The 26632-nt window shown below is 42.3% G+C and overlaps 1 protein-coding gene across 6 annotated transcripts in view; it reads left to right on the top strand.

The window, feature by feature from the left end:
- The window catches only part of carmil3 (capping protein regulator and myosin 1 linker 3), a 75472-nt gene that overhangs the window by 35191 nt on the left and 13649 nt on the right, over positions 1–26632 (top strand). For 4 of the 6 annotated variants that reach the window (XM_058643372.1, XM_058643339.1, XM_058643348.1 and 1 more), the window contains exons 13-28: positions 295–404; positions 2450–2527; positions 5162–5238; positions 10428–10532; positions 15269–15338; positions 15424–15505; positions 17945–18041; positions 18154–18208; positions 20021–20193; positions 21477–21545; positions 21847–21940; positions 24272–24370; positions 24451–24570; positions 25316–25429; positions 25821–25996; positions 26094–26187. In XM_058643372.1, coding sequence (XP_058499355.1) covers positions 295–404; positions 2450–2527; positions 5162–5238; positions 10428–10532; positions 15269–15338; positions 15424–15505; positions 17945–18041; positions 18154–18208; positions 20021–20193; positions 21477–21545; positions 21847–21940; positions 24272–24370; positions 24451–24570; positions 25316–25429; positions 25821–25996; positions 26094–26187 — 1613 coding nt within the window. The remainder of the gene's footprint in view (positions 1–294; positions 405–2449; positions 2528–5161; positions 5239–10427; positions 10533–15268; positions 15339–15423; positions 15506–17944; positions 18042–18153; positions 18209–20020; positions 20194–21476; positions 21546–21846; positions 21941–24271; positions 24371–24450; positions 24571–25315; positions 25430–25820; positions 25997–26093; positions 26188–26632) is intronic. The other 2 variants (XM_058643364.1, XM_058643355.1) reach the window with 1 other exon arrangement.

The following is a 26632-nucleotide window of genomic DNA, read 5'->3' as shown; positions in this document are numbered from 1 at the left end:
CGGTGGGGATTGACGTTTGGGAGAGGACGAAGCAGAACCGCGCCGCGGCCGTTCCGCGGCCGTTCCGCGTCCAGTGGAAATCCAGGGTTACCTTCTTCCATTATGAAGTGTCATTCATTCACGGGTTGCTCCTAAGTCACGTCCACGGCATCAATCGGCTCGCTGGACTAAAAAAACAAAGAAACAAACAAACAAAAAAAAAAAGAAACAGACTCTTTTATAAGTGGATTGAGTGATTCATGGCTGAACACAACTTGATGTCCTCTCCTCTCTTTCCATTCTCCCGTGGTGTAGGTGTTGTTTCTCTCTCTCAGGCATTGTGTTCAAGTGATGACTACTCCAATTCTCTGCTCCATCTGGACCTGAGCAAAAACCCCGGGGTTCTGTCAGGAGACGACGCCACAGTGAGGAACATGCTTTATAGACACATTTATTTATATATATATATATATATATATATATATTTATATTTCCATTCAGTGTACATAAAAAGAAAAATCCAAGTGACCAATAAGGAGACTTGTGAAGAGACGATGCCTCGTAAATAAAATACTGAGTGTGATCTGGACTCAGACACTACTCTAATACCAATGTTCCTGTGCAGCTTTGGCTTCATGCTTGGGCTCAATTCTCTCTGGTAAACAAATCCCTTCCCAAGCGTCAAGCTTGCCATCTTGCAGATGGCAACTTGTTTTTTTTTCATTTATCTACTTAGAATATCTGTGTATATTGTTGCAGTCGTGTGACCCGTACAAGCTCTCCTGGGCTTTCTGCAGAGAAGTATCCCCATAGCACGATGCTGCCACCTACTCATTTAATGCCAGGGACGCTTTGTTTATGATGGCGTTTAAGCTCGGGGCCAAAAAAGCTCAGTCTTGGACTCGTCAGGCTATCAAAGCTTCTTTCAGCTGATTCAGATCCCCCCCCCCATGCGTCAGGGGAAGTGCTTTTTAACTGCAACTTTCTTTTTCCCTCCCCTACTCCATCTCATGTAGCTCTGAAAGGTGGAGTTATCTGGCCAAGTGTAAGTGTATGCCCAATCTTTTCAATCTGAAGCCCTGATGCATGAAGCTCCAGCTTCAGAGGTGTGCGTTACATCTCTTGGCAGCTTCTCTCACTCATATCCTTGTACAGTCATGGCCCCCTGCTCTCAGATTAACAGCTGTGCCGTGCGTTTCCCTTTTCTTAATGACTGATGAATCCTCTGATGTTTACGGCCGATCTCAATTAGTATTTAGTGTTTATTTTTAGTATTTATTTGTTTATTTCGAACATGCAGAAAACAAATGCAGATGCGCATTCCACCTCATTGGCACACAAAATCTATCTCTTTACATGTTTAAAAAGGAGTGGGAGGAAGTATAAACTTATTTATTCCCACCCTAATTTCCACAACTCAACATAATTTACATAATTTTATTTATTTAGCTTCCTGCTTACCAATCCATTCATTCATTTCTTGATATACAATATCCATTTTCTCTAAAAATGTATTATTATTTTTTTATTACGTCATATAATCTGTGATTATGGGCTTCCTTCTTCCACTTTGTACTTTATGACAATCCCTTCTTTATAATCAGGCTTGTACATTGCCTCAACACTACATTCATACTGTTCCACAGTCTTATCCCCCAGATTGAAGTATAAAAACCTTCCAATTCAATCAGTTACGTGACGTTTAAAACGTATTGGCAACACGTGAACCCTTTTTAAATGAAGGTCGATGAATATGTACTCACAAAGAAATAGATTTTAAAGTCAATGAGACTTTTCTTACCTGGTTACATAAAGGATATAGATCACAAATAAATAAAAAAGAATTAGGACAATCGATTGATAACATTCACATTTTAGTTTGTGGTTGATGCTGTGAATGCACAGTCTCAGAATAAAAGAAAAAAGCGCGTTTAAATTCAAAAGCTCAGTTTCTCTCCTGGAACATCACATTAACTGAAAAACAAAACCTTGTATGTTCAAGAACATACAGGGATATAAAAATAAAAGGTTTATTGATTTTAAGCTAAAATGCACCAGGATATGTTTTACTGTCTCCATCCTGATTCAAGCCTATTCCATAGTGGATGGACCACTTTGTAATTAAGTGGAGACTCTAACTTGATATAGATACTGTATATAATATTCATGTTTTTTTGGTCTATCGTCTTACTATGGGTTTATGGACAAAAGCTCTTACTACAGTAATTAAACTAAAGCGTTCACGGCTGCAGCGTGTTTTAACCTTTTAACCTTTAATGGCTAAGAAAAATAGTTGTTTTTTTAATATCAATAAACTAAACACGAAGTGCAGTACAAAAAAAAAATGTCTCTATGATGCCCTAAAGTCTCCTTATAGTGACACTGGATATAATCCAAGAAAATCAATATCTAAGTGCATGATAACTGTAAACCACACGATATAAAGTTGCTCCTGTTTGTTCCCGTGCAGAACCTGTACCTTTTCCTGGCCCAGCCCAACTGCCTGGTCCACTTGGACCTGTCCGGGACGGACTGTACCGTGGACTCGGTACGTACTCCCCGTCCCCGTTATCCACACCTCTCTGTCTCATCTCATCTCTGGCCAAGAGACGGGGGGGGAACGTCCTGAATACGAATCAGTCGTCGTGTAAAAACTGTGTTACCTCAGTTGACCCCGTCTGTCTCTGAGCTGCTGTGTGTGTGTGTTGCCTTGACTGATGGTAAGAGCTATTAGCAGGCACCACAGTGGAATTTGATACCCGCTTATGAATGATAACAGTGATGCAGTGTATGAATAGCACACAGGAGTCCATGTATTGTTTTGTTTGTGTTTAGAAAGAGATGACTTTGTCTGAGTTATTATTCTAAATTTAAACCCCGTCTGCCACGGTGACAAAACGCCGCCTTGACACGTTTTACGAAACCGGAGGAAAGGATGACAGAGCTTCTCCTCTTAACCCTTTACATGGTGCTCATTCAAATACTTGGAATTTTAAAAATTAGAGTGTTATTGGAGGATTTTTTTGTTACGGTTTTCTGAAATTAAGGTCCATAAAGGTAAGAAAAATCCAAAAAGAGTATAGGAATGTACAAGAAAGATGAAGTGAAAGGACCTCTGTCCTGCATGTTTGAGATGTTTGATTGATTTCATCGTCAGCTTTTGAGGTCAGACGACCGTACTTTTTGCCTGCCGGAAACTGCAATGAAGTTTCCAGCGTTGCAGGCCTCCACTGGTTGGTCAAACATCACGATGACGGATCACGGATGACGGTTTAGGTGACGTAGCTGGATCTCTGCTGATTGGCTGTGGTTAATCCAGGTGTTTCTAAGATCTTGTGGTAACACGCGCAGTAACGCGGTGAAGGGTGTCAGCCATTGTGCTTTCAGAGCATCTTTTGAGACTCGGACCAAAGAAGTAGGTCAAACTGGTCAGAGGTGAACTCTGAACCTCCATCATACATACATTTTTCTACATTCTACATTGTTTTTTTTAAGTGTTTGAAGATGTTAATGGCCCTCAGGGAGTTCAGTGACCAGGCTTGAAGGTTCCCGCCTCTGCTGATCACTGCTGAGTTGGCAGCTGTGTCAGGTCGGGTCCAGCGTAAATGTTCTGCACAAGACTAAACGTTGAATAAACCATTTTTCTGGTGAATAAACAGGCTGACAGGTCTCGTTCTAACCGGGTTTTCTTCCTGCGCTTCACCGTGATCTGTTTGTTTTTAATCCTCTGCTGCTGGAGCAGGGAACTTGTCAGGCGTGGGTGTTCCGGCCTGTGAAACCACGTCCTCCTCCTTGTTAACATGGGCCATGAATTTTGTACTGAATTATACACGTGAGTGGAAGTTATCGCGTTGTCTTTAAGTTGCAAGTTTCCAAACTTTGTCCATCCTTCCCTGGAGACTGAAATAGTCTTCTCTGTCAGCTGCTTCATGTCCTGTTTTGTTAATTATCATTTATCCCTCAGAGAGAAACTGTCTGAGGGTGAATTGTTCTTTTTGTGTGTATGTGTGTGTGTGTGTGTGTGTGTTTGCCTGTGAGATTGAATTATTAATACGTCCCCTTTCTTTAATCTGTGCTGATGTACCAGCAACAGTCGATGAATCAATTTAGGTGATGGATCACAGTGTCAGGGAAAAAAAATGGATTTGTCTGATGGTTTAAACTCTCAGAATTGATGAGAAGCTGCTTAAATTTTCACAAGAAAATTGGGTTTTGCTCATATTTGTTTGTAGCGATACGTTTCCTCCCATATTTCAAGAGCTTCTTTGCCGTCTGTGGATCAGACAAGCAGGAAAACTGTAGGTGACTCAGCATTTTGGATATCTTAGGCTTTCGGGCAGCTTTTTCCTCATTTTTATTATAAAACTAGACGTTTTGATAAATAGTCAATATGACAAACTGAGGAACTGTAAGTAATTCCGTTTTTTCCTGTTGTGGTTAAGAGCTTGACTTTGATTTAGTGTAATACAATTACACATCTTATTGCCTGTTCAGTCCCGCTGCTGGGAATGAGTCGACTTCTCCAGCAGATGAGTACTTTCCCACACACACACACACACACACACAAACACAGTCTGCAATATTTCATTCAGCTGCTGGAGCTAAGAGCTATTAACCTTTAAATGGATGAGGACATTGAAATAATTACAGAAAATAAGTATCTGGTTTTTAGGGTTTATTTGGTTTTAAACAGCTGTTTGAATTTCCCTTAGAATATAGATCCAAAAAGTGATTTTTAAGTAGTTTCTAACGGCTTTAAAAATGCTCTGAGCATAAAACAATGACAATATGGAGATTTACTACTCAATGTTCTATTGCTTTTCTATTGCTTTTGCATTTGCAATGTTCATAAACGTATCTGGCCATGGTTTCCAGGGAGAACATTTCAAGTCCCAATGCCCTTTTTGCACCACTTCAAAGTAGTGTATATGCCTTGAAAAGAAATTATTTTACAGTGCAAATAGTTTCCTATTACGTGCACATGTGCTGTACTGTAGCTGAACTGTACTTTGTGGTTCTCTGATGAAAAGAAATAACATTTAAGTGACTTGGCAAACACAGCGAACACTCCCGAGTGTGAAGGGAAACTCTCTGGAGAACCGTCGGTTCGTACCTGGAACTGTTTTTTATCCCTTGACGACGTCCGGAGCACCAACCGCTCGTCTCTTTGTTTCTCTTCCAGTTGTTTGGGGCCTTGCTGCGAGGCTGCTGCGCTGACCTCTCCTACCTGAACCTGTCCAAGAACACCTTTTCGCACAGGTGGGAGTTCACCTTTTCTTTTCTTTTTTTCATTTTTTTTTAAAGCACAAAAACACATTTGTTTCCTTCCCCTGACTCAGCCAAACAGCTCCAGAGGATTTCCAGTCAGGAGGTGCCGAGCAGAGCAAACATCATTTATTTATTTTCTGCCGTAGATGAGTGTTTAGCCCTGGACCTCAATGACAAAATGAGTGTGCACATTGTTATTTGTTCCGCATTGCTTTATATCTGTGTGTGTGTGTGTGTGTGTGTGTGTGTGTGTGTGTGTGTGTGTGTGTGTGTGTGTGTGTGTGTGTGTGTGTGTGTGTGTGTGTGTGTGTGTGTGTGTGTGTGTGTGTGTGTGTGTGTGTGTGTGTGTGTGTGTGTGTGTGTGTGTGTGTGTGTGTGTGTGTGTGTGTGTGTGTGTGTGTGTGTGTTTCCATCCTTCAGTGTTTGCTAACAGGTTTTCTGTCTGTCACACACATGTGAACATGACAGCAAGTGTCCGTCTCAGTGTGTGTGTGTGTGTGTGTGTGTGTGTGTGTGTGTGTGTGTGTTTGTTTACATAGCTCGCGGGCAGAGGCCGCGCTGGCTCTCATCGTGCCGAGTCCCCAAGGAGCCCAGGAGCTTCGCTGCTCAGCATATTGCATTACAGCGTAATAGAGAAAAATGAGACTAATTGTTCCATTCTTCACGCCCCCCCCCCCCCCCCTCCATGCCTGCACTCTTTCTCTTTGTCTTTTTCTTTGATCGAGGATCCAGTCGATGCAATCTTTGTCGATGTCTGCCCGAATCTCTTTTCTCTTTCTCAACCTTTGCTTTTATGCCTCCCTCGTTCTCTTTACCACCTCCCCCAGGGAGGTTATGTTTTTTCTTATGTTGTTTGGCTGTTCTGTTATGGAGCGAAAGGAATAAGCAGTACAAGGAAACACTGCTAAACTGAAACTTGGGGGAGGGGGTTGGTTGGGTATGTGCCAAAGAAGAACCCAAGACTTGCTTTAACAATCCAAGTCATTGTCAAACATTTCTGACCTGAACTGACCGTGGGTGTGAGTGTTAGTGTGGATGATTGTTTGTCTGTGTGTGGCCCTGTGATGGACCGGCGAACATAGAAAAGAGATTTAAGTCTCTGTTTACACCAGAGGAAAATGCTCATCTGGATGCAGATTTCTTTAAATTAAAAGGTAGTTGTATGGATGTAGCCATCAACCTCTCCTCTCCTCTCCTCTCCTCATATTCCCTCCACCACTTCCTCTTCTCTCATCTCACCTCATCATTTTCCTCCCTCTCCCCGCTTCCTCCCTCCCTCTGGTCACGGCTCCTCTGGTATTAAATGCACGCTGGCTCAGTGCTGCCATTTAGACGTGTTGCTGCGAGGACGCAGAGCCACAAAGCTGAACCGAGCTGATAAGAACGGCCCGGCTGCCCCTCATGAATATGGAACGGAACGTCTCAGACCCCTCCCCCTGGCCATCACACACACACTTGCAAGAAACAATGAGCAGCCCCTGCAGATATAGTTGCATGAGTAGATGTAAGAAGCTGCTGATACAGCTCTCTGGAGAGGGTTCTGTGGGAGAGACGCCGATACTGTGTCGACTCACGCAACAGAAGCCATTTGACAGGCTGCATGCTAATTATTATGAATGGGTCAACTGGTGTTCCAGAGATATCAACAGCTATGAAAGGTGCTTGTACTGCAGCTGTGTGGCTCTCCCTCTTCTTCCTCAGGGAACCAAAACCCACTAATCCTCAGTTAAAAGTTCAGTGATGGGATGTTTTGTGGAAGATGTGACACACATTTGTCTCTGTGTGTGTGTGTGTGTGCGCATGCAGGCAAAAAGTGGTAGATTGAAGATTGTCGTGCTCAAATTCTAAAATTGCAGTCATTACAGTTGGTGCAAAGCACGGGGTCATGTGCACAAGGAGAATAAGGGCTTACACTCACGACGCGGAGCAGAAATTATGGGGTGTAGTGATTAGTCATGATGTTCCCAGACAGTCACATTACGAGTCTCATACCTATTAAACAGCTGTGCCAAACACACGAGCACATGACAGAACTTACTTGGCAATCGGAGAGGAGATTTCTCAGTCACGATGTCGTGGAGGGTTAGGTCGTGTTAGAGATGACGTCGCTGTTTTTTAGTTTGGATTTATCTCGGTGGAAATAGTAAAAGTTTATTAAAGCGGGTTTTTCCTTCTTCAAAGGCTGGTAATCATCAACAAAGACAATGACAGACATTAGAGAGCCGAGCGACACAAAAGTAAAAGCAGTGACAGGCCAGTGATTCTAAATCCTTCAGGATGAACTTAGAATGATCCAGAGAAACTGGAGTTTGAGGGTGTTTTATAGATTGTTGATATCTTTAAAATGTCTTTGAGGTCTGAAACCAGAGTTCACACAATGTTCATCATCTCCGCATGATTGTGTTTCTCAGTATAGTGTTTTACATCTTGTGTCACCCCTATACAGAGGAAGTTGTTTATTTTAAGTCAAGACAGAGAGAGGCAACAGCAACATTGCAGTAGTAAAGCGAGACGGATACAAACGGGTCAGACTATGACCGAAGTGAGTTCTACAGCTCCAAAAACCCAGTTGTTGGTCAGTTTGACTGTAGAAATCCTTCTTCCCCTTGTGCTACTGCGCTTTACACACACACTTCCTCAGTCAGGGCTGATAGTTTTGCTTGACACAGCCTGTTTTCAGATGACGCAGCACACAAATAATGTTCCGTTGTTTCTGTTCACTAAGACCAAACCGTCAATAATAAGACAAAGGTACGAGGCACGTCAATATTCGACTACGTTGCCCTCAATTTATGCCCCGTAATGGTTAAGTATCTGCAGTATTAACGTTGTGGAGTTCACTGTGGGAAATGTAAAGAAATAACCTACAAACAGCACTGTGGTCCAGACGGAATGGAGTTGATTTTTGTCCGGCATGAGTTATATTTACTTCCCAGGACATTTAATTAAGCGCCATTGTCTTTGCAAACGTTCAGTTTGTCCACTACTCTGAGTAAAGACCAGCGTTCGCCCATCTCTCACATTCGCAGCTGAAATGAACGCGATAAACGTCCTCCCTGTCGAACAGCAGCATGTTGATGCAGCCTCACAGCCCCTTGCGTGGCCGCAGGAATCTCATTATTCCCTCTTATTCATCACGCGTGTGGTTTTATTTTGAAAGTAAACGATTTATACGGCCATGGCTGGAGTCCATGCGTCTCGTAATAAAGCAAAACATAGTGCAATTAGAGTCGAAGTGACATTTTGACATGTCATAGCTGTATAGCCAGCAAAAATAAATGACTAAATAAATAACATTTTATTCATGGATCTAAGTCAAGTCTTTCACAACATGAGTTGCACCTGTGTTTTCCCTCTGAGGGCGAGTCAAAATATCTGCCCCGAGAAAGATTAACCATGACTCAGATATGATGTGGTTTATACGAGTGTCGTCTGAACCGTGCAGCGTCTTTCATCTTCACTGACGTGATGAGATTAAAGAACACGTCCAAAAGCATTTCGCCGAGTGATCGGTGGAGTCCATTTCAAGCTTCTGTGTGTACTGGTGTTCATATCTTTGTGAGGTCCATAAAACGTACACAACTTTAAAGGGTGTTTGTTTAGGGTTAAGACCTGATGTTAGGGTCAGGGGTTAGGGGATGCATTATGTCTGTGAGGTATCAAGGTATAAAACAAGTTTTTGTGTGTGCACTGACCCTGTTAGTCCTCATTGCCTCGTAATAACGAGGCTCTGGTGAATGAGAAGATATGAATTGTCGTTGGGCTCTTCATGGTGATCAGGCCGTCTGGATTTATTTAGGTTTAATTACTGTAGAATTGTCAAAAAAAAAAATTTCACTTTTGATATCTGGCAGTTATTCAACCGTTTAGGAATTACGAGTACTGAGAAGCTGACGTCACAAACGACGGTCGTTCCACGGAAGTCCTGAGGGCTACCGTAATGACAAGTATAGAGGCGCAAAGCTCTTTCTCTGCTTTCTGGTATCTATCTATCTATCCATCCATCCATCTTCTACCGCTTTATCCTCCACATGAGGGTTGTGCTGACATATGGCGAAAGGCGGAGTCACACCCTGGACAGGTCGACAGTCCATAGTTGTTGTTTTTTTTGAATTTTCTAGATATCATAAGCGGCCTAGGAGTTATGGTAACAGGGTTAAAGTCAGGGTTAGGGATGAATTAGTTGTGGTTGAATTATAAAACTGTCCAGATGAATGGAAGTCAGTGCTATGTATTAACCTGAATAACCACACAAACCTGATTATTTTGTGTGTGTGTGTGTGTTCTTGCTCTTTAGCTTTTTGAGGACCAGTAATGAACCCATACAGAGTGAGTACATTTTGGGACAGGGAGGACATTGTCTGTGTGTGTGTCTTTGTGAGGACCAGCATTAGACTGCACAGAGTGAGGGTATTTTGAGAAAGTCAAAAAGGTGGAGAAAAAAAACAAAAACAAAACTGCAGCTGTCTGAAAGCGGAGGCATCTCGTAATCAATTCCAGGGAAACAAACATCATCCCTCTGAAAGATGAAACACTTCCACCACCGCCTCCACGTCTCATCACTTCCTTCTACCTGCCCCAGAACGCCTTCACGTCTCCCACTACACCGCGGTGAACTATTTATGCGCTTGTGGACCGGCTGAGTTCTAAGCCCTGATATGAACCCGTGTACTCCATCCATGCTGCCGATGCCAAGGACTGTCTACCAGGATATTGTACATGCGCACGTCTCAGACATATTCCCTTGCGCTCGTCTGATGTTCCGTATATGCCGGGCAGATGGTTGGATAATTGATCAATGCAACGTTTTAACTTGGTAGCAGTAATTAACGCCAACCTTTCCATGGTGTCTTGTTTAATATAATACTGACCTAAATGTCACAGCCAACGTCTGTCTGATTTCACCTTCTTTCTTCTCCTCCGCCTGTCTTTTTTATTTCTGCTGTGCTATTCCTTCTCTGTCACTTCTGGGCTTGTCAGCCGGAAACTCCCCGTCACTTTCGATCAGCGTAACGCCTCCTTCTGTCTTCCGTGTCTTGTCTTGATCAGTGTCTTATCTGTTGTCATCGTTCTCTCACAACCTCTCATTACTCGATCTGGATCCTGCTTTGATGCCTATACCTTCTGTTCTGATATTTGATGTCTTTCCACTCTGCTCTTCACTGTCCTTTTTTCCCCAGAAAAGCGAGAGACTCGCTGCCGACTTTCCGCCAGTTCTTCAGCTCAGCGTTCAGCCTGACCCATGTCAGCCTGGCGTCCACGAAAGTCCCTCCAGATTCACTGAGGTGAGTCACTGTCACATGCGATCATTTAAAGTCGTCTTTGAAGCAAACCACATTTACATTTTCACCCTTAGTGCTCACACGACACAGATCTGCAATAATACAGGTGGTAATAATAGGTGGAATAATACACAACTCCTTATATGGTCATCCTGGGGGGAGGGGGGCGTGTCTTCTTACATGCTGTTGAATTGATGTTATACCAACTGAACTTTGAACTGTGGCGTATTTCCACATTTCACAAATTCAATCCGATTTTTAACATTTTGAGTTCTTTTTGCTCAGATGTGTTTATATAGTTGTTTTTTTTTCATCAGTTTGCCTGGGTTGTGCAGAAAAATGGATATAGGACACTCCATGTTGTTATATATTCTTATAGCCTCTGTAAATATCGTATGTTTAAACCTAGTAATGAAAAAAGCAGCTAAAATGCTCCGTGTTCTAAGGGTTAAACAACAAAAACCTATGAAAGAAAGAGAGTCGCTGTACTCTGTGCTCTCTTAATCAAGAGATAGGTCCGTTTGACCATACCTATGTTAAGGAGAATCATGTTTCCACATGTCTGTCTGTTTCTGAAAGATTGGAAGTTGACAAAAACATGTCCTTGGAATGTAGGTTACAGCCCAAAAAAAGAAATCTTTCTATTTTGGTACAAGTGTTGACCTTACAAGATAGAGGTGTGTGTCACGACTGCACTCTCTCCTTTTGTAGATTCTCATCTGTAGAGCAGAAATACAGTGTGTCATAGGAAAAACACACACAATATTATTAGTATTTATCAAAAACAATCAAAGACGCACTGATGTTTTTTTAAGGGCTACCCTTAATGGAGAAAAAAGTGACCTGCAAAAATAGAGAGAGCCTGAGACGCGTAAAATGAACAATCTTCAAGTGTCTGTTGGGAGATGAACATATAAAACTGTGTGATCAGTGGATAATAGTCACAGTCATAGCCATTATCCATCCTTTTCTTTTACCTGATCAACTTCAAATTCACCCTCATTCCTCTGATATCCGCCGCCACAAGTGACTCATCACTGTGCAGTGGTGTTTATAGTCATGTAGTATTGCTTGCTGATTTCGGAGGTACAGCTGTTCATTCTCCCGGTCACAAAAATGTTAAATCAATTCACTTTTAAGTTATTATATTTGTCTGACGGCGCATATTGACTTGATGAAGGAGAACATTAGTATATTGACGATGCAACGCATCACGGAATCAAACGGAGTCGCCGACGTGATAATTGTAATCAAATCGAAAGAGTGAAGATATATACAGCAGGAGTTTATGATGTCAATTAAAATATCAATATTTGGCACCGGTGTGTTTATAAACGTACTTCACGGGTCACGGCGACGATGTAATGCCACACATTTGTGTGTGTGTGTGTGTGTGTGTGTGTGTCCCACATTAAAGACACTTAATCATACCACATCATTGTACTCGAGGAGTATTACTTTGTGCTCAATTTGGAATTATAAATATAAAGTAAACACGCATTCATATAAATAACCTTTTGAAGTGTGACCGTGCGTCAGCCAGCGTTTCTGTAATGAACAGCTCGCACAAGGACTAACTGAAAACTGAAAAATAACCCTGGCCGTCAAGTGATTAAAACACTTAAGTGCACGCGTTGTGATTAATTCATCTCAAATGATCGCATAGCCTGAGTCAATATTTACTGACTAGTAGAGCAGCAAGAAATACACTTACAAAATATGTCTCTCTGCAGAATGTGTGCGTCGTGCTGTGATTAATGTTGTTTGTTACTTTCCAGTGTCTCAGCCAAGAGTCAGTCTTTGTGTATGATCTTTGTATACTTTTTACTTAAAATGCTAATATTTCTGTAATTATTTGATTTAGAATGAATGCGTTTTTTAAAAAAAACCCTAGAAATGATTTTAGAAATAAGAACTAAATGGTGCAAATGAACTTATCTTAAGGTTAAAGCTGAGGTGTGGAGAGTATAGTCCTGCTTCGCTGCGTCGTCAGCATCCTTCGCGTTACTGTAATGTGATCTAGTTTAGAGCAGTGGATGAAGTCTCTTTAAAGACCTGCAATCTGCAATCTAACCTTAAATCCTTGTTTTTACTATGCACGAGGCACTGCATCGATGTGCTCCAAATGAACAAGATCTGCCAAATCATTTAAAATAGATACAATGAATCACCTTTTTTTCTTTCTCCCCCCCCCAAACATTGTATTCTTTTATATATCAGACATTTGAGTTGTGTTTTTCACACCTCACATTAAAAGGCGACTTTAAAGCAGTGATAGATGTGGGAAGTGTCCGTGTCTCAAACTATATTTGATACGGCTTACGTTTAACTTCTCTTTTAATTGCTGCACAAAAACTTGTGGACGAGAAAAGCTGCAGAGGAGGCAGATTTATTCCCAATAAGATCATTCGCTCTCTCATCTTCATCCTCCTCTTCCTCGCGTAGACTTCAGTGACATTAGATTAAGATGGAGCGAGCAATAAGGTGACACTAATTGTTTTTATTTCATTTATTATGCTAGTTTTGTTATTTGTTTCATTTTCTACACACTCTGATCACATACCCTGATATATACAGTGGAGCAAGGAAGCTTGTGTACCACTGTACCACAGTTTGAGAACCATGGCTTTAGGGCAGGGGGCTCTAAACTTTTTTCTTCAGAGAGCTACTTGTGTTTTTTTTTTTTTTTCAACATTTATCCTCATCGCTTATTTCAACCCAAACAAACTGAAAAAGCTTGTTTTGCCTGAAATTGTTTATAAAATGTTGATGTCCACAATGTCCACAAAATACTATTTGACAAAAATAGTATCTAACTCTGCATTTCTTTCCAGTATATCTCCCACACTATTGAATTAAAATGTGAATTCTGTCAAAATGCATTCAAAAATACACTAGCATTTAGTTTTAATCACTTATCGTTTTGTTATTGTCTGCCCACATGTCGCTGTGTCACTTCACGAGAGTATCCATATCTACAGCTGTATGTATGATGAATACTGGGTGTTTCCATTTAGTGAGATGACCATTCAAATGTCCATGTGACCGTCTGAACTGTGATTTGAAACACATGAGTTTCATTGGATAAAAATGCAAGTGGGGTATGTTTCATTATAGGACTGGGAGAGCCCTGCTCTAGGGCATGTGCAGTGTGTGCCAATGATATAGTAGAAACTGTGCTTATCTTATTATAGTGAGAGAGGAGTGGTACAATCCCATCAGAACATGCTGCATAGGCAGATTGTTATTCACCTGGTTTCCATTCAAACGTGCATTTGTGTGCGGTGTTTTCCCCCCATTCGTCTTCACAAATCTCTCCTTCATTCAACCAGTTGCATGCAGAAGTTTGGGTGCTGGGTCAGGTTTTGGTGCACAAATCAAAAACTGCCGGATGTACTCAAATAACCTCCACCTCATGGAGAGTAGCTTCTATCAAAGCTCTCCCTGAGTTTCAGTCGGACAGACTGAAGACTCCGTGTCTGTGTGCAGGACTGCGCATCCTAACCAGCTGCACGAGTAACTAAAAACATATCGGTGAGCTGCCAAGCAAAAAGCCACCTTCTCTGCAGGGATGAGATTACAGTTTGTGTGTTGGGTATATAACCTGCTGTTTGCTTCTCCTCAGCCAACGAGCACAATCGATAGAGCAAACACAGCAGACTGCAGACGACTGAGATGATTGTGTATCGCGTGATGGATCTCAGCCAACGTGGACAGAGCAGACTCCCCACTTAGCACTTCTCCTCATTACCTCCGTGCACGGTGCTTAAATCTAAAATGTGAACGACCTCCAGCAGAGCCTTGATGTGTAAATGGGAACTTATCTCCGCGTCCCGTCTTCATCTGCGTGTGCACACAACAGTTGGCCGTACCTCCTGAATAAATTGATCATTGTTTTGTTTGTTTGTTTTTAGGGAATTTCAGGTGGATGTTTAGTTTGAGCAATGGATCCTCTTCTTTCTTAAACCCTTCAAGATAGCTGTAAAACTTTTCTGTATGCAGAGGAGAACGGGAGGCAGGATAGGTGAGGTGAGGTGAGGTGGTTGGTTGGATGATCCCCTTAGATTGTAAGAGGGAGGAAAAGCAGCAGTTGAATTTATGTTTTCTCATGCTCACCTTCTCTTCGTCCATGAAGACACTTTACTCTTTCCTTTCCTCCCTTATCTGCTCTGCTCTGGTGAGGTTTTTACAGTTAGATTATCCTTCACCTCATGTTGGAATAATAAGATTCGGAAGGTTTAAATAATATCGATAATAAATGGGAACGTTACCGGAAGAGTGACAATCGATACTAGCGAGTCAAAAACAGGATCCAGCCCGAGTGGCGGATAAAGTTTGGACAGTCACTACAAGGACTAAGTTATACTTTCCACACTCTGTGTACACGGTGAGCTTCTTCACATCTCTGTATGCACATACATGCCCAGGGTTGTGTTCATAAAATGAGGGTCCGCTTCAGTTTACTGTTCCCACTGGATTTCATATTCAAATCCAGTGGGCGTTTTATCTCACAAGGACTTTCTCCTTCTTTTGATTGTCCTTGTATTCCTTGAGTGTGGACACCAACGGACCTTCTCACATATAGGTTTCACACTTTTTGAGCATGCCACCAACTGATTTAGAGAGGTTTACTTGGACGTGTGTACGTTCGGTGCGGACAAAACATTTGACAAAAAGTGGACGTCTGCAGTCTTTGACCCAGGCTTGACCTACCCCACTGTGCCTGTGTTTCCCTTCAGGGCTCTGTTCCTCGGCCTGTCCAATAACCCTCATATCGCTGATTTACACCTGGACATCAGCAGCTGTGAGGTATGTGCTGTCAGTATGTTCACTCTTGGCAGGGTGATTGCTCCTGGCTATCTCATCATCTTCCTCTCCTCTTGTCCTCCCACAGTTGAGGTCGGCCGGTGCCGGGGTGATTCAGGAGCTGTTTCCTCGAGTTTCATGCGTGGGGACTTTAGACATCTCGGATAATGGTAAGAGACACTCGCGTGTTGACGCGCAGCAGGGGACAGATCTAAACGGTCTGTCGATGTACAGGCACATTGAAATCTCATTGTCTGGGCACCGGCATGGACGCTGGTTCTCATTTCAAATTCACCCTTCTGAGGCAAAACTAATGAATGTATAGTTAAGGTAACCCAGGTGATGTTATGGCGATGTCATTTCATTCCGAACTGCATGGGTGGAGTTAGAAATGGGCATGCATTTGGGAAACAGCAGAGGGCTAATGAAAGACCTGAAAGAGGCAGAATATCACTGTTGCACACATTCTGACCCAATTACTCAATGTGCTTAACTGTTGGAGTAACACTCTAAAACAGTGGTCTCAAAGTTGCGGCCCGGGGGCCTCATGTGGCCCTCCAAACAATATCAAGTTGTAACGAGTCATTTCTATATGTTTTTATTTTTGAATTAATAGATTAATTTTGCATCATACATGTGTTTTTTTATTATTATTGTTGCATATTAAAACAACCACTTATATTTTGAAATTATCCAATCCAACTTTATTTGTAAAGCACTTTAAAACAAACACAGTGGACCAATGTGCTGTACAGAATAATGGATAAAAGACAGAAAAGCTCACACGAGGCAATATAAAAGTACATATAAAAAAAGGAATTAATACGGCATATTGATTTGTTATTTTGAGCTCATAACGTCCACCGCAACTGTTGCTTTTCCCCAAAAAGTTGGGCTTCATTTTTTACTTGACTGTCCCCCGACTGACCAGACGAGACCGTCACGTGTTCCAACTTCGCCCACTTTTACAGCAAACCCTTGTAGAGCTGAAACTATTAATCGATGAATCGATTATTAATCGATTACTAAATTAATCATCAACTTTTAATCAGTTTGAGCTTTTTTTCATGATTAAAACAAGATTTCCGATTTGTTTAAGCTTCTTAAATGTGAATATTTTCTTCATTTCTTTGCTCTGGATAACAAAGAAGTCATTAAAAGTGAATCATTTTGGTTTGTGGACAAAACAAGACATTTCAGAGCATCATCATTTCCAGGTTTGACGAACACAGATCAACATTTTTTAAGGTTTTCTGATATTTAATGGAACAAATGATTTAATCGAGAAAATAATCGATTATGGAAATAATCGTTAGTTGCAGCTCCAAACCCTTGTATGATGAGATTTGTTGCTGCTCGTTATTGAAGCAGTCACGTGGAATTTTCCACTTGGAGAAGGAATCCCTCTTAATAAACATGCACTTGACATTAAACTCTAATTAAATCAACAACATCAACAGGTAATTACATGAAGAGGAGGTTGGGTGGGGGACGGAGGCAGCTGCACCATCAAATCACTTTGGTATGAGTTAACTGTGACACGTTGTAATCGATGTGCTGTACGCGTGCAGTCGGCCTGACACATGAACGAAGCAGCCGACGCCTGTCAACCGAGCAAAATGTGACTTCAGGGCTTTTGTGAGAACTCATTTGTGAATTGTGAAAAGCTGAAGTACATCTGTGAACATGAATCTGAGTCTACATTAAAACTTGAAAGTCAAAGACAACTGGAAGAGAGATATTCTACAAGGAGAACAAATTCAGAATCACTAAGGGGAAGATCACACTGTAGCTAGAAATGAGTCACCAGCAAATCCATTGTTTAATTCTGTTCGTTTAACTAATCATCATCAGAACCCGTGCAATTTTGTCGATTTTGTCTACCCAGTGTGTGAAATAAAACTTCATAAAGACACTTGAGTTGTTGTAACCCTTTCCAGAGGGTTTATCAAGCTGAAAGGATCAGTTTGGTAACAATCTGGACACCATCTACCACCAAAATAAAACAATTGCCTCTCTCTTTTCCAGTTTCCAGTCACAGACACAAAAGAAATCTCATTTTTATTGAGACTCCTCTAGTTAAAAAGTACAGTGAGCTTATCGAGTCAACAATATGGATTTTTTTTTTTCCCCCCCTGTTTTTAAATAAGCCATTTTCGGTGTTTGTGGCTGAAATATCTTGCCATGGTAACTGCTTTCCTCTCTGCAGCATCCTCCGTCCTTGAGCTCTGAAACATGCGAGTGGGTGAGAGTAAGGGGGAGGTTAATTGAGCACATTTTGGAACTTCAGTGGGCAGTGAGAGTTTGTTCCAAAAAAGACCGTGACACGAAAGATGAGCTTTAATAGCCAGGAATGTTAGAACGTGGCAAATTCAACAATGTGGCACTGACGGCGCAGAAATGGTCACATTTTTATAAAATAAAATGAAAAGTCTTTTTGTATTCAAGGTTTTTTAAAGATTTCCACCCCTTCTTCTCGGTCTGTACTTACAAGGATGTAATTAAACATCTACTTGGAAGTTGGTTTTCACAAAGGCTCCATAGAGCAGAGTGTTGTTGGCACTGCAGTTTTACTCTCGTCATATGTGTGTGTGTGTGTGTGTGTGCAGGTTTGGATGCTGACTTGCTGGCTGTCATCCCAGCGTTCTCCAGGCACCCCTCCCTCAAACATCTGATGCTGGGAAAAAACTTCAACATCAAGGGCAGGTACAGACCACGTGGTGGTGTGTGTGTGTGTGTGCGTGTGGACCAGCAGTACAGATGGCTGAGATAAAGATCGTGATGCTGAATGTTTTTCATCTTCTCTCTCCCTCCTCAGGGTGCTGGATGATATTCTGCAGAAAGTGGTTCATTTGGTGCAAGAGGAAGAGTGTGTGAGTTAGATTATGTAACATATTGTGCACACACACACGCACGCACACACACCCACACAAGAATCCTCGGTGGCGTTCTGCACAGTTGCACGCCTACACATGCGTCACAGATTTGTTCACTGCGCTCGCAAACACTATTAAAATTCTTGTCTCCTTCTTCTTGTGCGTTCGCTGCCACTTAAATCTCCCACCTGCCCGACAGAGAAGGTGCAAACACAAACAAGGGTCTGTGCTCTCCTGTGATGTCATGGCGTCTGTGGGCTGTGGCGAATCATTCAGTCTGACTCGTTTTATTCGCGTGACTCCAAAGGCCCCCCCCCCCCCCCCCCCCACACACACACACACACTTGCAAACTTGCAAAATCCAGCATGGCAAGTAGCTCACTCAATTATTTACCTCTGTTGATGGTGATATTTCGCATATTGCGAGTCATGTGTGAGGTGAGCACGTTCACGACAGCTCCAGTAAGTGCAGGTGGGTGCGCGGGCGCGAAAACCATCCCACCTCCTGCAGAGAGCCCCGACGCAGCGCCGACACTCACTCTGACACGACTGTGTACGAGAATAAAAGTGAGAGAATGAGAACTGCCGGCAGCTGAAATGACACGCAGCAGATTTAAAGTGCACAGACGGTCACTTCATTTTGTGTTATATTAAGACTTTATTCTCATAGAAATACTCACGTTTGGCCCCTAATAGAATAGGAATGGAAGGAATAGAATAAGCAATAAAATAAGAAAAATATTAAAACACGTACAAATTGATATATAACAGGAATATGAACGTACGTAAGGATTAAAACTATAAAAAACCAAAGAGAATTAACATAGAAGATTCATTCATTCAGTGTGAAGCAGAGCCTCAATTTGAAAGAAAGAAGATTTACCAAATTCTAAGTCTCTTCCTGAACTCTGAGTGGATTTACCCACAGATGAGAAACTCCAGAGCTTCCAGTTTCACAGCAGCAGATTTAGCATGAGTTCCATCAACTCTTGAGTAGGTTCACTCCGAGTTAAGTGCACCAACACTAAAAGAAAGACGGCATGAGATGAGCCCCCAATACTACGAATCGCCATGGCAACAGCAACATCAAATAAATGAATTGTTTCTCATACTTTATGCCTCTCGAGTTAGAAACGCTCAAGCAAACATGAGAGTTTGAACATCGAGTTATGAATGAATAAATGTGAAGTTGTCACACCGGCTTCACCAGTAATGTTATGATTTATGTATCTCTATATTTATATGATTGTATATAGCATTAAGATTAAGATTATATATAATATTACACGTATTTTATGTGTATTTTTCAGGTGAAAACTTTCTGTAAAAACAACAAACAATATCCGATGACCTATTCTGTTTCATTTCAATGAAATAGTTCTGTGGTCATTTGGCAGTTTTCATATTTGTAGGAAATAAAATGTGAATTTTCTCGCTTTATGTGAGCGCTGATGGTGAATTAAAGCGTAAAAAAGTGAAAACATTAAAAACAGCACCACTCAAATTGGTATAAATGAGAAATAATATAAATATATCTCAAAATCATTTTGTGACATCTGTGTAACTCCCTGTGAAGTCAAACATCTACGGGACTGTCCTCAAAAGAACACGCCGTGTCCCAAAAAGTGTGAACTTTGTGAACCTGCTTTCTGGAACTGCACCCAGGAGAAAGAAGAGAATAGGGAAATCCAGTTCTCTGCCCTCTGTTCAGACCTCCATACCATAATATTTTGAACATTTTAATAACATTTCATGCCTGAAAATCTTTTGTTTTTTGTTCGCTCTGTGCTCTCTCCTTGCTTCCTAAAGGCCCTTCAGTCTCTCTCGCTGGCTGACTCGAGGCTTCGCCAGCGAGGCACAGTGCTGGTCAATGCTCTCGGCTCCAACGCCTGCCTGCGCAAGGTGGACCTGAGCGGGAACCTCCTGGAAGACTCCGGAGCCAAGATGCTCAGCAAAGCCCTGCAGATCAACACAACCCTCAGGTGTGTGTGTGTGTGTGTGTGAGGACCTAAAAAAACTTATAAAACACAGGGAGGGAGGACATTGGGTTAAGTTTCGGGTAAGTCATTTAGTTGTGATGGTTAACTTTAGGATAAAAGGTTTGTGGAATGTATTATGTGTGATTGTTTTTAAAAAATCCTTCTACTAATAAGAACAAAGAGAGGTTTTCTTGCAGAGTATAAAGGAGAAGACGAGGATACAGATAAAAGAATGGGAGAAAAAAAACAATGTTATAATTGGGTTTGAGGAGAGGACACACTAAGGCTGTTGAAAAGGCATAACAGTGAGTTAAAGAAACTTCAAATACAGTCGCTGGAAATGAACCCACGAAGAAGATAAGAACGTTCCACTGAGGAGTTTGAAGGAAAGTGAGGCGAATTGTGGGGATGGAGAGAAAGAGGGGGTGGGAGGATGTGAAGGAATGGCCTTTAGGCATTCACTTTATACTTGTACTCACTTAGTACTTCTGTACAATGATTAAGTAATACCTCCACTGGTCAAAAAACCTGTTTAATGCCAGGTTTAAATGACATTTTCAGTGGCTTTGGTTCGGATCGGCATTAGTTCAAACCTGGACGAACACACTTTCTTATATTTAGTGATTCTTAATTTTTAAAAGTTGGGATAGTGCTAAATTCCATTTATTTCAATCAACTGGATCGTCTTAATCATCGATTCACAGAGAGTAACAAAATAAAAGACACAAAATAGTAACCGCCATACCATTATTACACATACACAGCTAAAACAGAGATAAAAAAATCCTGGACGTACCTGCTAATTTTAGTGTGAAAGCATCTTAAGAGACCAGATTAAAACGTGTTGGAGGATGATACTGTAGAAGCTCTGAGATGAGAAAACAAGTGTTGGGGAGATGGTTGGATTTGTTTTAATTTTAGTAAATGACACAGAGGGATGTGAGAAGGAGACCACCTAAGGAGTGAGACTGTGGATTTGCTGATAGAATTTCTCGGGGAAGAGTGAGTGAGATGAGGAAACAAGATGGACAATGAATGAATGAATGAATGAATGAACGGGCTGGAAACAACAACTGTGTTAAAAACGGGGAACCAGACGTTGTGGAGTGTAGGTGGACAATCTGCACTGTGAAACAGAGGCTCATCTGCTGCACGCCACTTGTTCATGCACTGCGTGTGTGTTTGTGTGTGTCTACCTGTGTGTGTGTGTGTGTGTGTGTGTGTCTTCCATCGGTCACACTCTTCTCCGTCTCCGTCTATTTCCTTTTTGGCTCGGCCGCTGTCAGGAGTGTGACGTGGGATCGCAACAACACGACGGCGACAGGTTTCCAGGATGTGGCGAGAGCGTTGGAGCAGTAAGATGAACACACACACACACACACACACACTATTACAAATATATATGAAAATGATCACTTTCACACCCAAAAGGTTTTTTTATTACCCAGTGTTTCATCAGCGTGCCAGCCAATCGTGGGTGTGAAGTGTTTGTGTGTACAAGGCTGGGTGTGTGTGTGTGTGTGTGTGTGGTGGCATTTGCATGTTAGGGAGCTGTAGACAGCCTCGGGTGTTTCATACATAATCCTTTTAGTTTCGCGTTGGCACGTTAATATCGTCACTCTTTTCCTCCCTTCCGTCTCTTCTGCCATTGTGTAGCAACTTCACCCTGCAGTACATGCCGCTTCCCCTCAGCGATATCGCCCAGGCGTACCGCGGCGCCCCAGAGAAGATGGACCACGCCTTGACTAAGGTGAGCGCAGCTTCACTTTGTGATGTCTAAAATGTGCTGCATCAAGACGCAGGTGTAGACTTCGGAGCATCACCCCGCAGCTGGGGTCAGGACACGAGGCATCACTTTGATGAATGGCTTTCATTTGCTCGTGCATCATAATTAATGATTAAGGGTGCAGGTATTTATAGATTATTTTTGCACTTAGGGAAACTGGTGTGACCCACATAACAAGTTTGCATGAAAAGTTTTTTTTGTATTATTATTCATCAGAGACTCGTGTCCATCGGGTGGCAACATCTAACCGCTTCTATGCAGAATCACAAATAAAAGCTTCTGTCTTATGGCAGGAAAGTGCAGCAGCGACTTTCATGTAAAAGGATGAGAAACGGCATCTTAAAAAACTCCATCCATACTGCTTATACTGTGAGGGTTGCAGGGGGAGCTGGAGGAAGTCTCTGCTGACAGTGAACAATGGAATATTTATATCCACTTTATTGTAACACTGTGTGATAAGTGTATTCTAGCAGCTCTATTTAATACTACAAATAATAAGTGTGGCAACAGAAGCTGTGAGGGGATTACTCAAAAATTGAATCAGTGACCTTTACACCGTTTAATAATATCCAGTATAAATATGCCAGAAATCGCACAGAATGAAATGTCATGAGGGAATCCGTTGAAGTTTGGCACAGATATTCACTTGACTCAATTCTACTGTCACATTTACATGGCCGAAGGTCAAGGTGGCCATGTTAGACTCTTAAACATTTCTCTGGCTCTTTATTTTACTCTCAATCTGAAATGCACATGTTATAGAATTCTGTGAAAATTAAAGTGTAGACTGAAACCAGTGTTGCCAGATATACATGGCCAATGATGAATGAAAACCACCCCAAAATATTTCCTCTGTGTTAAGTTCAATACCTCTATGATCACATTCTGTGCCATAATTAAAAGCAATCCACACTGGCAGACCAAGGACATTGGAAGTTGCCATCTTGGACTTTAGGGCATTGTGAAAGATGGGCGTAAAGGCCCATTTATACTCTACACTAAAGATGGAGACGGATGGAGCATTCATTTCATCCGTCATTGTGCACCAAGCAGGGGAGCTTACAATGACGGAGACGGAGCAATACCACGGCACGGTTCAGTTGCGTTTCCACTAGCGTAGTTCCTGGTATCAGGTACTTTTTTTTTAATACCTGCTCTGGCGAGGTGCCACGTGCGCTGAGTAGGTACTATACGTGCCGGCCACTGATTGGCCAGAATGCCGTCACAGGAAGAGACGTCCGAGACCCTCCACCTGTCAACAAAACGAATTCACGTGAATCCGGCATAAGGGTCCCTCAAATTACTTGTCTGTTTACATCTGTCAGTGTGTACATTTCTATCTGCACTGTATTATACACGAGAGTATGGCTCCAACTAACAATTATAGTTGTAACTGTTTGGTCCATAAGATAACAGAAGATGTTGATCAGTGGTTACCAAACCTGAAAATGATGTTCCCAGGTATCTTGTTTTGTCCACAAACCAAGATGATTGAGTTTTAATGATTTATTTGTTATATGGAGCAAAGAAACCAGAAAATATTCAAATTTAAGAAGCTGAAAAATCATAAAGCATGTTTCAAATATTGAAAAAGCACTCAAAAAGTTTGTTCGTAACCGATGACTTATCAAATAACCGTTGCTGCGTTGCTGTGTGTGTACCTGTTATATAAACAGAGATGGGCAGTTCCTGTCATGCAGACACGGCTTCTTTACAGAGGTTAAAGTGTCCTTGCTAACACAAGTAGACACAACAAAGCTGCTCGATAAGCCACCAGTTGTTCAGCAGCTTCACAAACTCGCCTGCAAATCTAAAGAGCTGTCATTGTAGAAACTGACTCATGTGGTCAGTTTCTCCTGCACTATGATCACTAAATAAATCCTGTCCATCACTCAGTTTGTAAGCTGCATTTAATGGAGCGTGTCTGTTTACGCAGCGTGTCCGACTCCATCTCCCTGCCAGCTCAGCTGTCAGTCAGTGACACATGTCTCTCATCTCCTGAGGATCTGAGCCTAAAGGAGCATTTATGATAAGACTTAATAAAGTCTTTTTTTTTAAGTGTGAGCAGGGTTTAATCCTTGAGAAATACTTGATTCACATGAGATGAGTAAGAAGTGAACACGTCCACCTGCTGAGTCAAGAGAATAAATCAAAGGTTTCCAGTTTATTTCTGGGGATCAAAATTGGCTCTCTCTAGTTTCCTTATTAACATGCAAATGGACCCGTCTCCTCCACACTGGGCTTTGTAAACACCTGTCATCTCCGTGTGTGTGTGTGTGTGTGTGTGTGAGACAGATCCAGCGCGCCCTGCTTAGAAACAACCAGACTCAGCGCTTCTCTCAGAAACAGGCTCTCAGGCTGCACCAAGGCCTCGTCACCAGCACTGCTGAACAGGTCTGAGTCAGTATTTGTGCACATGATGCTGGACAAGTCTGGAGTGTTTGTAACTTCTTCGTTTTTTTGCGTGCGAGTAGGTGATGGAGCGTCTGTGTGTGCGGGTGCAGCAACAGGTGAGTGTCCTCAAAGGCTGTGAGGAAGGAGAGGAAGTGCAGACGGCCAGACAGATCCTCAAAGAAGCCAGGAACTCCAGAGCTGTGAGTGAAACAGTCAATAATCAGTGCATCACGGCACTGTGTACGTTTACATGCACAGTTTAATCGATCTAAGACAGGCAATCGGACAGAAGATTGATTTAGGCACCGTGTCTCTCTATCAGCGAGCTTGTGTTGAATCAGTTTCCTGTTGACCTTTTCATCACAGAAAAACAAATGGTGAACGGCTCCTAAAGCATCATTCGTTTCTTATTACCCGGCAACAGTAATGCAGTTTATACATCGTGGTGGACATTTTGGTGCATGTACAGAACACCAAGTCCGACTCCAGTCTGACTAAGCGCATGCAGGAGTAACCGGACTATGAATCACATTATACACACGTGTTAATCCGACTAAGACTGGCTCGATTTTAGTCGGACTAACATATTTACATTAAGAAAACCGCATTATTGTCTTAGTCCGACTTTTAACATGCATGTAAACACACTGTGAAGCAAGATTCATACCACTATACACAATGTAAACTGGCAAATGAAAGAGCGGCCTGGGGGTGTGAGTTAATTCATTCTTACCCAAGTATAAATGAATAAACTTTGCAATAATTCATAAACATGTGCTAATGTTTATGCACTGTGGAAAAACACACGACACATAGTTGCTATGAAATGCTTCGTTTGTTGCTTTCTGTCGCTCAAGGATGTTAAAACTGGTCTCAACACTCCCTCAGGAGCGAGACACTGCCGCGTGCTATCTCTGTGACGCACTGTACGTTAATACCTTTCAGCTCTACCCCTCCCTGTGCGAGCTGGCCCATGTGCTGTCAGTGGACGGCCCCGTCAAACAGCGTCTGGACACTCTGGCCGGAGAACTGGCCAAAGCCGCAGACAAGGAGCTGCAGGTTCGTACGTGGTCGCGCCACCACTGCAGTCACAGACACCGCTCTAACCCTCGCGAATCCATATTCTACACAGGAGAGCGATGGACTAGTTCCGTTTAAATTGCCCATTAGTCGTGTGTGACCGTGTGGGTGGTGGAGTTATGCTGACTTCAGAAGAAAAGTAGCATTAATATTCAGGTGGGGGGGGGAATAAAAAAGCTTTAAAATGTTTTCATGCAATGCATTCTGGTTCTTTTGGGAATAGGATTTGTGTTGAATGATTAAAAAGCAGATGGATGTAAAGGAAAAGGTGAAGCGAGCAGATCATGCTACGACTTAACAATTGAACATAAACGTGCCTTTTCCTTTTGAGCGTGCACATAAGCGCAGGTGTGTGCATCTTTGTGTCCAGGTGGTTGTGGACTCCATGGTGTCTCTGTGCCGCGAGCTGTGTCCCATGTCTTGCTCGGCGGCAGAGAGACTCAGCCCGCCTCTCTCGTCCATTTCCGAGCAAGTCTCCATCCCTCGCTCCGCCATCCGCAATGCTATGATGGAGAGAGCAGCCGAGGATATCAACCGAGCGATGGAGTAAGACGGAGAGCCGGTGAAACGGCGTCAAAGCGTCGCGCAAACAACCCGCAGCTCTGCAGACAATAACTGTATGTGTTTCTCTCCTCGGTCTCAGGGAGGTCAAGTTGTCTGTGGTTTCCTACCTGACAAACTCCATAGTGGATCAGATTCTGCAAGAGCTCTACACCACTCATAAAACGCTGGTACTGGTAATATCCCTTTACTGCATGACTTCTTTTGTAGATTGTAGAAAACGAGACGTTAGAGCTGAAACCTGTACAGAGTAACATACAGTTACTGTGCAAAAGGCTACATTTGTTGCTTTAATGACGCTATAGTGACCATAATATCATTGTTTCACAGTCTCACTGTTGGATTACAACCAGAAAATACAAAAATAAGAATCCTCTTGTTCTTTCGGGATATGCGGTATGAAAAAAAGTCTCAACTATAAATTGTCACGTATTTTTGAGTGATCTCGGCTTACACTTGAACATAGCAGGAACCCGGCTCTTTTAAACTGGAGAGTGTAACTCTACATAATGGCCTCTCTTCACCAGATTGTGTTCGTCTATGATAAGAAGTTAGAAGCTTATGAAAGAGTGCAGAAAAGACATGGTAGCCAGTGTAATAAACACGGTGCACAGTATATGA

This window comes from Solea solea, chromosome 1, assembly GCF_958295425.1.
Source record: "Solea solea chromosome 1, fSolSol10.1, whole genome shotgun sequence".
Classification (NCBI taxonomy): Eukaryota; Metazoa; Chordata; class Actinopteri; order Pleuronectiformes; family Soleidae; genus Solea; species Solea solea.
The sequence above is the reverse complement of the archived record's forward strand: the minus strand, read 5'-3'. Positions and strand labels throughout refer to the sequence as shown.